The sequence below is a fragment of the Cucurbita moschata genome, unplaced genomic scaffold (genome assembly GCF_002738365.1).
Source record: "Cucurbita moschata cultivar Rifu unplaced genomic scaffold, Cmos_1.0 Cmo_Scf00016, whole genome shotgun sequence".
NCBI classification, from domain to species: domain Eukaryota; kingdom Viridiplantae; phylum Streptophyta; class Magnoliopsida; order Cucurbitales; family Cucurbitaceae; genus Cucurbita; species Cucurbita moschata.
The window spans coordinates 852,661-868,283 of record NW_019268532.1 but is presented as its reverse complement, the minus strand read 5'-3'; the positions used below and the strand labels follow the sequence as shown (position 1 = coordinate 868,283).

Below are 15,623 nucleotides of genomic sequence, written 5' to 3'. Positions count from 1 at the left end.
TATTACATGGAGTGTAATGAATTATTTTCTATAGTTGTATACTAATAAAGAAAATGGACGTCCAAAGGGTAAAATTAATATTAATTGGAGAGTAAATGTAACAACATGTTCATGATTCGAAATCCAGATTTGACACTTGATGGCTCAGGCTTTTCCTTATATCCCGTACGACATGGTTATGTTACTCTCTTTGACTCAAGTGTTACATACCCACTAGCTTCCATCTTGGATCATCCCAAACCACATTTTACTGGGAGAGGTATTACTATGATATAGATTCGGACGAATTCAATGACCCCACGCATCAATGTCAAATGATTCAATATTCTATTAGCCAAAAAATAAAAGAAATTCATGGAATGTATTAAACAAAAAAGATATTAATAATAATAATAATTAAAAATTAAGTTTTGAAATGATAAGGATATAAATTTAATTAATTTATTAAATATTTTTAAAATTTTAAATGCACACAATTATTTTAATCTTCTATAAAAACAAAATTTAACCGCAGAGGTGAACGGGAATGGGCGTGGAAGTAGCAAAGAGGCCGTTCCCTCCACAATTCATGGTGTGCGGATTAGATTGGATGGGGAAAGGATAAACACCCCGCCATTGTTATGTAATTCCTTCTCCTTCTTCCTTCCATGGCTTCCTTGCCTTCTGTTACCTTCACTGCTCCTCTCAACCTCGATTCCGACGTAAGAAAGCGACATTCTACCAGCCTTCTCCTCAAGGATAAGGTACTCTTTTTGCTTGCTTTCGATGGAGTCATGATTGACTTGAAATGAAAAATTCTTTTGAAAATACTCGAATTGATCTTACGGACTTCTGTTCTTGGATTGTGAGATAGATCAGTTGAGTTGGAGTGTGAAACTGTGGATTCTGAGTGTTGGATTCTTAATTTGTTCGTAACTAAACGTATGGAATGTGAATTTAGCCTGCTTCGTTTTCTCGATCTGTCGATTTTTTGATTGGATGATATACTGCAGGGTGCTAGCGTGCCGAATCAGAAAAATCAGTCGCTAATCCAACTGAATGTTGACGCGGAGCCGAAGTTTGTAGACTTCCGTGAAGCGCTGTCTCTGTTGAAAGAAGGTACGACGGTCAAAACTTCTTACTATGTTCCGTTGTTGCAAGAATGCATAGACAGAAAATTAGCTGCAGAAGCGGAAATTATCCATGGTCATATCGTAAAAACTGGAACTCATGAAGACCTATTTGTAATGACGAATCTTGTTAATGTTTATGCGAAATGTGGAGTTATGGAACATGCTCGCAAAGTGTTTGATAATTTGCCTCGAAGAAATGTCGTTGGCTGGACTACTCTAGTGACTGGTTATGTTCAGAATTCGCAGCCTCTGGTTGCTCTTAAAGTATTCATCGAAATGTTGCAGGCTGGAGCTTATCCTACAAATTTTACACTCGGAATAGTGTTGAATGCTTGTTCTTCCTTGCAATCTATGGAATTGGGGAAGCAAGTTCATGCATATATCATCAAGTATCACTTAGATTTTGATACTAGTATTGGCAACTCTCTGTCTAGCTTCTATTCTAAATTCGGATGCTTGGAACTCGCTATCAGGGCCTTCCAGAAAATTAAGGAAAAGAATGTCATTTCATGGACTTCAGTTGTATCTGCCTGTGGTGATAATGGTCAAGCAGCTCGGAGTTTAAATTTCTTTACCGAGATGCTCTCAGAAGGCGTGGAACCGAACGAGTATACTTTCGCCAGTGTCTTGAGCACTTGCTGTGTGATGCAAACGTTGAGTCTAGGAGCACAGATTCATTCACTAAGCATTAAGCTTGGTTATGGTTCAAGCATACCTATAAACAGTTCTGTCATGTACTTATACCTCAAATGTGGATGGCTTATTGAGGCTCAGAAAGTGTTCGAAGGTATGGAGACCCCCAATTTGATTACATGGAATTCAATGATTGCAGGGCATGCAAAAATGATGGATGCTGCTGAAGATGATCTTGCAGCTCACAAGAGTGGATCCACAGCACTTAATATGTTCCAGAAATTATATCACTCGGGTATCAAACCTGATCTGTTCACTTTCTCCAGTGTTTTAAGTGTTTGTAGTAGACTAGTAGCGTTAGAACAAGGGGAACAAGTTCATGCTCAGATCATTAAGAGTGGTGTTTTGGCAGATGTAGTTGTGGGAACTGCATTGGTTAGTATGTATAACAAATGTGGAAGTATTGATGAGGCGAGTAAAGCTTTCTTGGAGATGCCTTCAAGAACTTTGATATCATGGACTTCGATGATTACGGGACTCGCACAACACGGTTTGTCTCAGCAAGCACTTCGGGTCTTCGAAGATATGAGACTGGCTGGAGTTGAACCAAACAAGATCACTTTTGTGGGTGTTCTATCAGCTTGTAGCCATGGTGGTTTGGTGGATGAAGCACTGTATTACTTTGAAGTAATGCAGAAGCAGTACAAGATTGAGCCTGTAATGGACCATTTTGCATGCATGATTGACATGTATATGAGGTTGGGTCGGGTGGAAGAAGCTTTTGATGTAGTCAAGAAGATGAACTTTGAGCCTAATGAAATTATATGGTCCATGTTAATTGCAGGATGTCGAAGTCACGGGAACTCCGAATTGGGGTTTTATTCTGCCGAGCAGTTACTCAAACTCAGGCCGAAAGACGCCGAGACCTACGTCTCTCTGCTAAATATGTACATCTCTGCAGGGAGATGGAAGGATGTTTCCAAAGTGAGGAAATTAATGACAGAAGAAAAGCTTGGAAAGTTGAAGGACTGGAGCTGGATTAGCATCAAAGAAAAAGTTTATTCATTTAAACCCAATGACAAATCACACCATCAAACTACAGAGATGTACGAGCTGTTGGAGACTTTACTCGACGAAGTAAAACCTCTTGGTTACGAGCCTGTTCAATATACAGAGGCAATCGAAGAGGAGAACGGCGAGGAAACAGTGTTCTCGTCCACCATTTATCACAGCGAAAAGTTAGCTGTTGCTTTTAGTTTGTTAAACCTGCCAACAGCTACCCCGATTCGGGTTGTCAAGAGCATCACCATGTGTAGGGATTGCCATAATTTTATCCGATTCATTTCATTATTGACAGGCAGGGAAATCGTCATCCGAGATAAAAAGCAGCTTCACAAGTTTTCGAACGGATACTGTTCTTGTAGAGGTTTCGGAGATCTTCTCTAATGTCCTTGGTGAAGAACAGGGTGAGACACGAACTTAAATTTTGTCAAACCTAGCGACATTGAGCTGTCGAAATATTCGTATGAAGCTGATTTCAAGACAATTTAATGGCAACACCATTGTTCCTTCTTTGTATAGATGACAAGGGGTAGGTCAGCTAATTTGGAAAGAGATTTTAACAAATCTAGATGATGGTATATACAAATACTCATACAAATTTCCTAGGATCTGTTCTCTTCTGGCTCAAAGAGCAGCAAGGTATAAGTAATTAAAGACCGTAAACATATCTTAACATCATACTGTTTTGGTCTTCCTCTGGTTAGATAATATGCTGTTTCCAGCCTTGATGCACACGAAATCAGCGTTTTTTAGTCTTGTTCTTGGCGGTTCTTGGTTTGCTGGTGTCGATTGAAGGTTTCCAGATGATGTCTTCAAGATTGCTATAAAAGCTCTTGTAGAACTGCGACATTCGACGACGAAGTTTCAATATATAAGATAAGTCGCGTATAATCCTTAAGCAGATGTTGATTGACATTCGACAACCGTAGGCAATGTGAAGAATCTATTATGACATACCTTGAGGTACTCGCTGGTTTCCCCAGCTGCTTTTTGAATGTCCACCATAAAGAACGTGGGAGCAACTTCAAAAATCTACAGGAAAATGTTTCAGATCAAAGTCGAAGAACAGAAAACGGTAACGGTTTTAGTTTTTGTGCGAAAAAACGAGAAACATACTTCCATAATAACTGAGAAATAAGAAGTCTTGCTTGCTGATGGACCTTCTACTCTCATCTGACATTCACCAGAAGCTTAGTTAAGAGATTAGAACACCGGAGGGGCCTGCCTTATTCCTAGTGTAATCCGTGTACATAGAATAGTGTGGATAACCGGATAGAATGATAAGGATGTTAGGAATTACGACTCTCCACAATGGTACGATATTGTCTACCTTAAGCGTAAGCTCTCGTGACTTTGTTTCGGCTTTCCGAAAAGGTCTCATACCAATGGAGATGTATTCCCCACTTATAAACCCATGATCATTCCCTAAATTAGCCAACGTGGGACTCCCTCCCAACAATCCTCAACAAAGGATTCACTTCAAAAAGATTACCTTGTAATTGCGAATGTGTGTCTTGAAACCCATTGATTGAGCTACAACTTCCATAGTTGATAATAAAACCTTTGCGGGCTTTTGGCAGACGAAGCGTGTCGGGTGCTTCATAGTATCCTACCATAATCCAAAGAAATTCAACCTTCAATTCTCGAGAAAGATACGCATACCGTACTTTCTTATACCAACATGTTGTAAAATGATCCGAGCATGATATAGTCAATCAGAGATAAAGGACATATATGCTTAATGTTGAGTCGGAGTACAAGTTAACAATTTGTAACAAGCTATTCGAACCTCCGGATCTCCGAGAAGGAGAATATGTCAATTATCAATGAGTTATAACCGTGTTGACAAGTGAGGCTCTTTAACATGGGAGGTAAGTTGACCCTATTTGGCTACATATTTTACATGAAAATAAGACGTCTAATAAAACACCCAACCATACCTGGCCACGGTCAAACATCGTTCCGAGGTTTAAGCCTTGAGATAGAATTATTAAATCAAATGCATTAAGGGCGAGCGGGCTCATGTCCTCGTTACCACGTTCTTCTTCGGTCCTTTGTTCCTATGTACAAATTTTGTGAGTCAGGAAAACATGTTGATAATAACTACAGCAACAGTAGAAATCGATCTCAAATTCAATAAAATATGATTGAATTGTTAAATCAAACTCATCATTTTTATTATCGAATTGCTTGAAAGTAATTCAAGGCTTAGGAACTGAAGTTATTATGGCTATGGTACGGGTGAAAGGTCACCAAAATAGGACAGAATTGTTAGCTAATCTTCAAACTTGACAATACCCAAAATCCTAGTTCACATAGATGCCAATATAGTACCCAAATCCTTACCGACCTCAGGATCATCGAAGACAGCATTTACGTCATCCAGATTTACATCTTCATCTTCGAAATGTTTGACCGAAACATAATTTTTCATGAACCACTCGTCCTCTCTGATCTGCTCAATGGTAATACGCTACACGGAAGAAAACAGAACTTATCAGACAGTACAAATACTCGAATAATGTGCCTGCTATCAGTTCATGTACCAGCCCAAGCTCACCGCTAGCAAATATTGTCCTCTTTGGGCTTTCCCTTTCGGGCTTCTCCTCAAGGTTTTAAAACGTGTGGAGAGGTTTACCAGGAATGTTTTATTCCCCTCTCCAACCGATGTGGGATCTCACAATCCATCCCATTGGGAGCCTAGCGTCTTTGCTGGCACACCAACCGATGTCTGACTCTAATACCATTTGTACCAGTCCAAGCCCCCCGCTAGTAGATCTTGTTCTCTTTGGGCTTCCCCTCAAGGTTTTAAAACGCGTCCATTAAGGAGAGGTTTCCAAGAAATGTTTCGTTCCTCTCTCCAACCAATGTGGGATCTCAAGTTCATAAGACTAACAACAAGAAAACAATATAGAGAGGCAACAACACTAAAAACGTGATTCCGTGAGCTATTAAAGAAAATAGTGCTATCCGAGGTTACTAATTGATTTGTTACTAATATGATATAATAATGCTGCAGTGCTGAAATTCGCAAGCCCATTAATAGAACTAATAATCATAATGTTTGCTACATCTATTGCCTCAAACGCCATGTCACAAAGAACATTGATCTCTCTTGGTAATTTTTGTAGACATTTTTTAATTAAGTAGCTGAAATGCACAGCAGAAACCATGAACTATTTCTTTTTTTCATAACATAACAGAAAATTGAAGTCATAGAGAATGTTCGAGTGCTTATGCATAGAGGACGTCATGTCAGGCAATCCATACTTACAGTTGAAGGATTGGGGTCAAATATTCTATGGATCAAAGCTTTTGCCCCCACAGGAAACCAAGATGGACATGAAAATTCGGCTCTCTCAATCTGCAGAAGGCAAATGACAGTGTAAGTCGAGCATTGACATGCATGTTGATTGTAGAGAAATTCACAAGAATTAAGATCGATTAAAAATAAAGAACCTACGAGAGGCCCTCGCATCCTGATTTAAATCCAACCAAAATTGTAATAGCCCAAGCCCACCGCTTGTCCTCTTTAGGTTTTCCCTTTTGGTCTTTTCCTCAAGGTTTTTAAAAGGCGTCTACTAAGGAGAGGTTTTCACACCCTTATAAAGAATGTTTCGTTCCCCTCTTCAACCGATAGAGGACCTTACAATCCATCCCCCTTCAGGACCCAGCGTTCTCACCGGCACTCATTCCACTCTCCAATCGATGTGCAACCCCCAATCCACCCCCTTCGAGCCCAGCATCCTCGCTACTACACCACCTAGTGTCTCGCTCTGATACCATTTGTAACAGTCCAAGCCCACCGCTAGCAAATATTGTCCAACCAAAATAGATGACAAATAGATTGTTGTATAGCTAAGTGCTTTCACTGGTTGATCTACATAGTTGGAACTTTTTTTTTTTTTTTTTTTTTCCACAAGAAATCACTCATCATGCCCTAGCGTTGATTGCAATTTACTCCCAAGATAGATGTTGATAACGTCTCAATGTTTCAATAGAAAATGCAGCGTAAAAAGGTGAAAGTAGATTAAGGATAATATGACAAAATGTTCATGCCTTACTATATAACGTGGTGAGATCAAGCTCATCAAATGGAAGATATCCTGCCATCAACACATAAAGAATTACCCCACAGGACCAAACATCTGCCATAGCCCCATCATAACCCTTGTGATTGAGCACCTACATGAGAAATAAAATGGTTGAGAATCAACCCAAAATGCAAGCTTATAAATGAAATCACCAATTTGTGTAAATTTTGGTTTAACAAGCTTTTAGATACCAACATATACCTCTGGTGCTACATAGTTTGGAGTCCCGCATGTCGTACGGAGTAGGCTAACTCCCTGTAAGTAAATACAATCAACTATCTGTTGTAGTATCTAAAAATTACATGAGAAGTCAATTTCTGGGTAACTAAGAACCATTAAAATACGTCTTACTTGTTCGGGCAATGCACTCAGGCCAAAATCTGAGATCTTTAGATTACCTAGGGAGTCAAGTAGCAGATTTTCAGGCTGCTTGAAAAAAGAAAGAAAATGATGAGATTCTTGTTTTTCCTTCTCCAATTATCAGAAAGAATATTTTCTTCAAGATCTCAGCCAATAGAAATAGTCATACCTTTAAATCTCTGTGATATACTCCCTTGCTGTGGCAATAATCTACACCATCAATTAGCTGTTGGAAATATCTCCTCGATTCAGCTTCACTAAGGCGTCCATGATGAACCTGCAGAATATGGATTACATCATGAACTATAGAAATACAAAATAATTAATAGTTTCAAATTTTCAAATGGCTCATCTTCCTTAAATAAGGCTTCTTTATTTGAATTACTCACTATTTTGTCGAACAATTCACCACCAGTTATGTACTCCAAGATTATATAAATCTTCGTACGGCTTGCAAGAACCTAAAAGCCAAAATAGATTGTGTAGCCAGTGTTAAACAAGAAAAAGGACGTTCAAACTCAATGTCTAGAGAAGAGGCAGAATAATAATTGAGAATAGATACTTCAGAAATTTATTCCATGCCTCATGAAGACGAACAACATAAGGGTGCCTCACAAGCTTCATGATAGAAATCTCCTTCTTTATCTGCAGAATATTAGTAACAGTTATAGGAAGAAGCGCATGAAATTTTACATGATCAAATATCGAAAAAGATTAAGACGAAAGACTAAGAATGTAGCTTGCAAAAGAGAAGTATGAAGAACATTAGTAGGACAACTTGAAACATTAAAAGTTAGAAGCTTATAAAATAAACATGTCTAGCTCAATCAAGGATTCATCTAAAGAATGTTACATTGTTTTTCAAAGATGGTGTCCGTGTATGAATTCGTTCTTACGACCGCTTCGTCACTGACCAATTATTAGCACTATTCAAAATAAAGGTACAAAAGCTACAGACAGACAAGAGTTCACATCAAGAACAGTAAGATTCCCCGTCCGATAATGTTTCCAGCTTTATTCAACAGTACAAAGTAGCAAGTCATTTCCCTTCATCCGAAGATCAAGACATCAGTACGTTATTTTTCCTCTTCTTCAACATAGTGATTGAAAGCGGCTACGTGAGGGATAAACAAGGTTTTCACGTCTCAATTCACTGTTGGTAGAGAACCCCGAGGATGATTACAGATGAAGACCATCCGAATCCTTGAGCTCATTCATTGCTATTTACATTCACTATGATACTAAATACAATCTAATTTACAAAGAGAATAAAAGTACGTAGCCGGAGCGTGATATCAGATAATCGATATCATTGAAGCATGTAATTAATCACAGCCAATATCGTTTTGATAGCTAACTCTGAAACATTTTAACTCTATACACGCTTAATTTCATTATCTCAGCTTGAATTGATAGCTGCAGTAGCTCAGAGAGCGACGGAATTGAAAACATTTTGCGGCGCAGAAATGATGCAGTCATATAAAGCAAATTACGGAGGCGAATTCTCCCTATTTCACTCCAGTTCACAAATTTCCATTTCTCCGCACAAAGATTAGAGAGAAGATACAGACCTGTTCAACCATCTTGTGCTTGATTATGGTGCTCCGATCGAGAACTTTCATAGCAACACTCCCGCCAGTCTCAGTATTCTGAGCGAACTTCACCTTCGCAAACGTACCTTCCCCAATCGTCCTCCCGACCTCGTATTTGCCGACTTTTCTAACCACCATCTCCGCCGTTAATCTCCTCCGCTCCGGCAGCAAAGATCCTAATCTCTAGAACTCGATCTCAGCATTTGCACTGTGCTTTACAGAAAAGCTTCGCTAATCAAAGCCCTTTCAAAGAAGATCTACCGCTCGCAAACGTGAAAAATGCATAGAACGAAACGAAATTGTGGAGGTTGGTGAATTGATTTCTTCTTTAGCTCTTGTTGGAGAAAGGAATTTGATTCTTTATTTTACTCTTCTAAACCAGTCTATGAAGATGTGAAACTGTAACTTCAAAGCTGCCTGCTGAAATATATGACTTTTTTAACATTAAATATAAATTTGTGAGAAATTTAATTTTAATTCAACACAAAAAGAAAAAAAAAAAATATATATATATATATATATATATATAATTTTTAATCGAAGGAAATTTCTTTTTTCCTGGATTCCAGGAATTTACGACAAGAAAGGAACATTTTTTTCTTAATTTTTGTAATTTTCTAACCAAACAAATATAAAAATAAATAAAAATTAGGATCTCAAGATTTTTTCTTTTTTTTTTTTTTTTTTTTTTTTGGAAAATAGACTTCAATAAATTGAATATTATTCATATATTTACATAATTTCTCAACCTTTTTATTTTTATTTTTTATTTTTTGAGTTCATATTTAGAAATTACTTTGGAAAAAAAAGATGCTAAATTGTTCTCTTTTTAAAAAAAAATAATAATAATAACGTTAGATTTTAGTGTCTAGATTAATTTATTTACTTAAATTTAATTGAATTAAATTAAATATTTTTCTCCAATGTATATAAAAAAAAAATAGTATAATGATTAAATTTGAAATAATGTATTTTGTGATGAGTTGCATCATCAAATACGTCACCTTTTATAAAAAAAATGTTTATAACTAAAATGTTGATACCACTTGTCAGAATCACACTTTTGATAGCAACGACTTGCGATTGTGCGGCACTCATTTTCCAACGACAAAGTCAATTCATTCTTACGTCACCTACGATCAAGAGACGTATGCTCGAGCCTTTGACCTCGGTTTAAGAAGGTTTTAGAAAACGATGGCAGAAAGAGATTTTCGAAAGAGAGATTTTGAAAGAGGTGTTATATATGCAAGCAAGAGAGCAACAACAACGGCTCACGGTATATAACTATTAATAGGGAGAAGTTGACAAATGCATTTTAAAATTGTAAGACTGACGGCGATACGTAAGGAGCAATAGTAGACAATATCTGTTAGCAGTAGGCTTGGATTGTTACAAATGGTATCAGAGCCAGACATCAAGCGGTGTGCGAGTGAGAACGTAGAACCCTCAAGAATGGAATACATAATGAGCTAAAATAGACAATATTTACTTACAGAAAATTTAAGTTGTTACCAAAGTCGATGGGTTCGGGTAGGGTTGATGTTTTTATTATTATTATTATTATTAAGAAGGAAAAAAAATAGAGCACTAAAGGTAGATGGATGAGTTGTGGAGAAAATGAAAAGGAAATGAGGATGGTCTCCTTAGTTGGCACTCGAAACCTAATTTCTTTTGAGAGGAAAGCAGCAAGGCAGAGAACCAAAAAGGCCCACTTTTCCACTTCCCTTCTATTCCATATCTCCCATCATCATGTCTCCCCCCACTAATCAAATATGCTTTTTTTTTCTTTTTTTTCTAACCTTTAAAAAGTGTTAATAATGTTTTAATAGTTTAATTTTATATTTAATACAAGTTAAATTAACCCAACAAAAAAAAAAAAAAAAAAACGTCTAAACCATGTGTTTGTTCTCCCCTATATCAGCTAGCAGTGGGTCTAGGTCGTCACAAATGGTATCAGAGCTAGACACCGGACAATGTGTCAGCCTTCTCGTTGTTCCCCGAAGGTAGGTAGACACGAGGTGGTGTGCCAGTAAGGACGCTGACTCTAAAGGGGGTGGATTTGGCGGGGTCCCACATCGATTGGAGAAAAGAACGAGTACCAGCGAGGATGCTGGGCCCCGAAAGGGAGTGGATTGTGATGTCTCACATTGGTGGAGGGGGAGAACAAACCACCCTTTATAAAGAGGAGCAGACGCGTTTTAAAGCCTTGAGGGAAAGCCCGTAAAGAAAAGCATAAAGAAGACAATATCGGATAGCGGTAGGCCCAGGTCGTTACATTAATAGACACAAAATTCAATTGATCAGACAAAAATATATGTACTCAACTATATACTCTCAAACAGATTTCCCACTGGTGGGACATGGGCACAAAGAGTGGTTTATGATGATTCTATTATATTCTATTATACTAAGCTGAATTTCAATCCCTTCCAATCATCGGTCTTTCTTTAAAATATTCAAAATCATACCTGATGAGGTGGTGCTGACCAAGTTGTCCTGTCCTGTTCTTCCCATGTTCTCCATCTCACCCTGTTTGTGTTGATTCCACTGATCGCCTCCCTTCATTTCTCTGCAATTCATTTCTCTGCAAATCTTACTCAAATATAGACGCTCAATTTACACAAAATTAGGCATCAAAAGTTTGTGGTCAAGCGGAACAGTATGTTAGGAGGGCCTGCGGAGTTTCTACAGCACAGAAACAGTGGAGAAGGCTCATGAACAGTGAGGGGACACAGGGAACGCTGTTCCTCGAGGTCAGATTTTTTTGGTGGAAGGTGTTGAAGATTGTTGGGAGAGAGTCCTACATTGGCTAATTAAGGAGAAGACCATGCATTTATAGGATGTGGTATAAACAAAGAAGTTGATGGCCTCGAGGGTGTAGTCAAAAGTGACTCAAGTGTTGAATAAACGGTGTACTTTATTCGAGAACTCCAGAGAAAGAGTTGAGCCTCGATTAAAGAGAGAGTGTTCGAAGGCTACATAAGCTCTAGAGAATGCTCTATGATGTACTTTGTTCGAGGGAGGAATGTTGGGGATTGTTAGGAGGGGGACTGTTCGAGGGCTACATAGACCCAGGGGAGACTCTATGGTGTACTTTGTTCAAGGAGAGGATTGTTGGGAATTATTGGGAGGGAGGATGTTCGAGGGCTACATAGACCGAGGAGAGGCTCTATGGTGTACTTTGTCCGAGGAGAGGATTGTTGGGAGGGAGTCTCATACTGACTAATTAAGGGGAAGATCATGGGTTTATTGGTTTGAGGCCTTTTAGATAAAAAAAGATCAAAACGACTCGAGCTTATGGTCAAAGTATACAATATCATATCGTTGTGGAGGGGTGATTCACAACCGAAAGGAAGGACAAAAAATGAGAAATTAGTAGGGACAAATGGCTACCTAAACACAGCAAATCCCTTCATTTTTCATTTCAATATAGACATCAAGCAGTGACGATACATATTCATAAACCCACAACTCCCATTTATTATACTAAAGAACAATGAAAAATGATTTTATAAACCAGAGGCTTTGGAAGGGTTAATCGTATTACCCTCCGGATTGTACGAGCCTCCACCACCGCCACTGGGTCTGCCATTTGCCGCCACCGGAGCCGTGGTCTGATACGGTGGTGCTGTGGTAAAGTAAACATGTCTGCCAGTGTTGTCATACGCAATCTGAGCGTAACCTGCCTCATTTACCGCAATTTTTGGCTGTATCATTTGAAAACCTTCTGAGGTGTACACCCCAACATTTGGTTGTTGAAGAGAAGCTTGTGGTGCCATCGAACTGTGAACCTGGGCTTCATGGTATGCGGCATGCATTCCATAATAAGGCTGGTGCCCAACTGGTCTGTTGATGGGTCTGAGCGTCTGAGCTTGAAATAAACCCCCTGCAGTGGGGATTATATATACTGACTGGTCGATCGGTGGAGCATTGGCCACTGGAAAACCACCGGAGATCATTTGCCTCTCCGGGAAGTATGCTGCAGGTACTGGCATTTGTACAGGCGGAGGAACAGCCGCCGGTGGTGGAGGTTGAGAATTGCCTGCAGAAGTCTTGGAGTTGGTCTCATTGCTCTTTCTCTCAGTCATCATTTGCAATCTCTGCAAGTCCTGAAACTCCAACGGAAGAACAACAGGTCCTCCGACCACCTGACGGTCTTCAGATCCACAATCAGATCCCGCAGAAACGCTATACACCGCCGTAGTCGACACGGTATCTATGGCGGTCGAATCCTTCAAGTCAGAGCCAGGAACCAAACGGTAGCCATGATCAAATCCAAACAAGAAATCAGGATTCGATGCCGATGCAGTAGCATCCACAGGCGGCGACGAATCTTCTAGAGGCTGAGTCCGCGAAGAATTCAGAGCATCGACAAACCACTGCCGATCCGATTTTGTATCCCAGGAGCCTAAAATCGTCGAGGCAGGTGGATTTAAAGGGAACAGAAAAAGCCTCAACCTCGCAGGCTTCAAAACACGATATAACCGGTCGTACTCCAACATCATATGCTCAAGATCCTCATCGTTGGTTACAGAAATCAAAGCATCGAGATCTTCACCAGGGAGTTGGTACTTTAAACAAACAGTAACATCACAGAGAGAGGATAACCTGGAGGAAAGCGTGGAGAAACTGATATTACGATCGACCGTAAGAATCTTGGTGTCGCCGCCGGTGTAGGTAAGTTGATTGTCGTGAGGTCTGGGATGAATCTTGCCGCCATAGCTACACATGAACTTGACTTTGTAGTTGTGAGGAACATTTCCGGCGTTAAGGTTGGAGGAAGGATCATCACAAGAGGGGTTTTCGCAGGAACGGGGAGAGGAGCCGCGGGAATCGGCATAAGAGGAATAGGAGTGGTTATCCATTGGAGGGAGAATTGAAGAATGTTTGAATATGGAAAGGGAAGAAGAAGAAGAAGAAGAGGAAGAAGAGGGGTTTAGGGCTTGGCAGCCATTGGAGATGATGAGAGAATTTGGGGGAGAAACTGAAACTGAAACTGGAAATTCTGTAACGGCCGAGAGACGAGGAGGAAGAAGAAGGGAGACGGAGGTTGCGTGCGCGTAAGAGTTGCGGCTCCTGTGGAGCCCACCAGACTCATATAGTTGGGTCCCACCGTTAAGGCGCGCGGACGGCAAGTAGTTTGACAGCGATGTTTGTGCGGATTTCTGATTTGGAAAATGTGAAATGTCGGTAATACCCTCACTTAATATAGAATGGCTTTTTAATTTTAAAACTAAATATTTATTAGTACTATAAAGACCAAACATATATTTTTTTTAATAATTTTTTAATATAATTAAAATTTCAAAAAAAAAAATCGTATTTCAAAAATAATTTTATCTAAAAAATACATTAAAAAAAATTCTATAAAATTTTTAAAATAACGTTAACATCTCCTAACTTTATTTAAAAAAGAAGTTAAAAATTTTATTGAGATGAAAATTGTCCATCAATTATCTAAAAATATTTTAATGTTAAAAAGTTTATGAGTATTTTTGAAACCGTAAAAATATTTTAGAATATTTTTAAAAAATGTTAAAATAATTTTAAAATTTTTAAAGGTATTAATGAAAAATTTGAAAACCCAAGGGTATTTTTGGACTCTTTTAATAGTAATATTGAAATTTATGGATATTTTGTTTAGATAAAATGAAAATTTTGTGAGCTATTTATATGCTAATCCAAGCGTAGCCCACCTGAGCGTTGGGATTGGGCCTAATATTGGGCTTGGGCCTGATATTGGGCCGAACTTGTTTTTCAGTCACGTTACGAAATTTGGGCTGGATACTTCCGAGACTGTAAGCCCACTAGGAGCAAAAACCGAGAAGTTGTGGCGGGCTAACAAGAAGAATGGCCCAATTAAAATAACAAAAGTTTATACAGTTAAAATTACCAAAATACCCCTTATTTAAAAAATGAACAATAAAATAACTCACCGTGAAAGAAAAACCCTCAACAATTTCAAGGACTTAGTCGTACAAAATATATAATATATATATATATATATATATATTTTTTTTTTTTTTCCAATTATTAAAAGTCAATTATTTGTTACCAATCGTTATCAATAGCCGATTTCAAAAAATAAAAATTAAAAATTAAAAATTTCACATTTCCTTGTGATATTGTCATACAGAACCCACACGAGTCCTTTCAGGATACTTTATATTCACTCACATTCATTCCATGAAAATATCTAGGAGGTCACCCAACATATTATCGTTTCAAGTAGAGCACGTTTAACTATAAAAGTCTTATAATTAAGCCACAAAAAAGAAAGGTGCATCTTGTTAGTATAAGTCCCTCCTAGTCATCCGATCCTCCCGCTCGCTCTAATTCAAACGGCACATGGCTCAGAAGCAAACATGAGGCATGGATTTTAAAAAAATTTAGATTAATTAATGTTTTATTTTTGGGGCATTATTTATTTTTTTAAATATATATTAGAGTCAAAATGTAGCGGCCCCTGGTTTTTAGGGTTTTTTTGTTTCTATCTATGGATGCCTCCTACCCATAATATATTCCTCTTTGAGCTGCCTTCAAAACCACGTTAAACTTAAAACTAAAGAAGACATAATAATAATAATAATTTAATGGTGTATTAAATTAGTAGGTCAAAACTTTATGCGTAGCCCGAAAGAAATGGGCGAAGGTCTAGTTGAGTGTCGAGGCAAAGATCGTAGCCCGCTAGTAGATATTGCCGCTTTTAAGTCATGATTTGTTCTTTTCTCGCAACCCACTTAGGGACCCAATGTCCAAGCTAGCACATT

The 15,623-nt window shown here is 38.5% G+C and overlaps 3 protein-coding genes across 3 annotated transcripts; 1 reads left to right on the top strand and 2 right to left on the bottom strand.

Annotated features, from left to right (window-relative positions):
* The first annotated feature begins 537 nt into the window (after window positions 1-537).
* Window positions 538-3,321, top strand: LOC111454156 (putative pentatricopeptide repeat-containing protein At5g52630). Its single transcript, XM_023095498.1, has 2 exons — window positions 538-743; window positions 993-3,321. The coding sequence occupies exons 1-2, from the start codon at window positions 648-650 to the stop codon at window positions 3,189-3,191; spliced, it is 2,295 nt and encodes a 764-aa protein (XP_022951266.1). The 5' UTR covers window positions 538-647; the 3' UTR covers window positions 3,192-3,321.
* A 20-nt stretch (window positions 3,322-3,341) lies between these two features.
* On the bottom strand, window positions 3,342-9,278 carry LOC111454163 (CBL-interacting serine/threonine-protein kinase 8). The gene is made up of 14 exons (XM_023095511.1): window positions 8,833-9,278; window positions 7,844-7,906; window positions 7,651-7,722; window positions 7,431-7,538; window positions 7,253-7,327; window positions 7,103-7,156; window positions 6,867-6,992; window positions 6,082-6,171; window positions 5,158-5,280; window positions 4,748-4,867; window positions 4,300-4,416; window positions 3,924-3,980; window positions 3,765-3,839; window positions 3,342-3,648 (listed from the first exon to the last, which is right to left on the bottom strand). The coding sequence occupies exons 1-14, from the start codon at window positions 8,989-8,991 to the stop codon at window positions 3,547-3,549; spliced, it is 1,341 nt and encodes a 446-aa protein (XP_022951279.1). The 5' UTR covers window positions 8,992-9,278; the 3' UTR covers window positions 3,342-3,546.
* A 3,084-nt stretch (window positions 9,279-12,362) lies between these two features.
* Window positions 12,363-13,718, bottom strand: LOC111454601. The gene has a single exon (XM_023096100.1). The coding sequence runs from the start codon at window positions 13,716-13,718 to the stop codon at window positions 12,363-12,365; it is 1,356 nt and encodes a 451-aa protein (XP_022951868.1).
* Window positions 13,719-15,623: the final 1,905 nt, after the last annotated feature.

Coding starts and splice junctions, on each gene's coding strand:
- LOC111454156 (XM_023095498.1), top strand. CDS start 648: ATGGCTTCCTTGCCTTCTGTTACCTTCACTGCTCCTCTCAACCTCGAT. Junction 744..992: donor GCCTTCTCCTCAAGGATAAG/GTACTCTTTTTG, acceptor GATATACTGCAG/GGTGCTAGCGTGCCGAATCA.
- LOC111454163 (XM_023095511.1), bottom strand. CDS start 8,991: ATGGTGGTTAGAAAAGTCGGCAAATACGAGGTCGGGAGGACGATTGGG. Junction 7,907..8,832: donor AGCACAAGATGGTTGAACAG/GTCTGTATCTTC, acceptor AATATTCTGCAG/ATAAAGAAGGAGATTTCTAT. Junction 6,172..6,866: donor TCACCACGTTATATAGTAAG/GCATGAACATTT, acceptor TGCCTTCTGCAG/ATTGAGAGAGCCGAATTTTC.
- LOC111454601 (XM_023096100.1), bottom strand. CDS start 13,718: ATGGATAACCACTCCTATTCCTCTTATGCCGATTCCCGCGGCTCCTCT.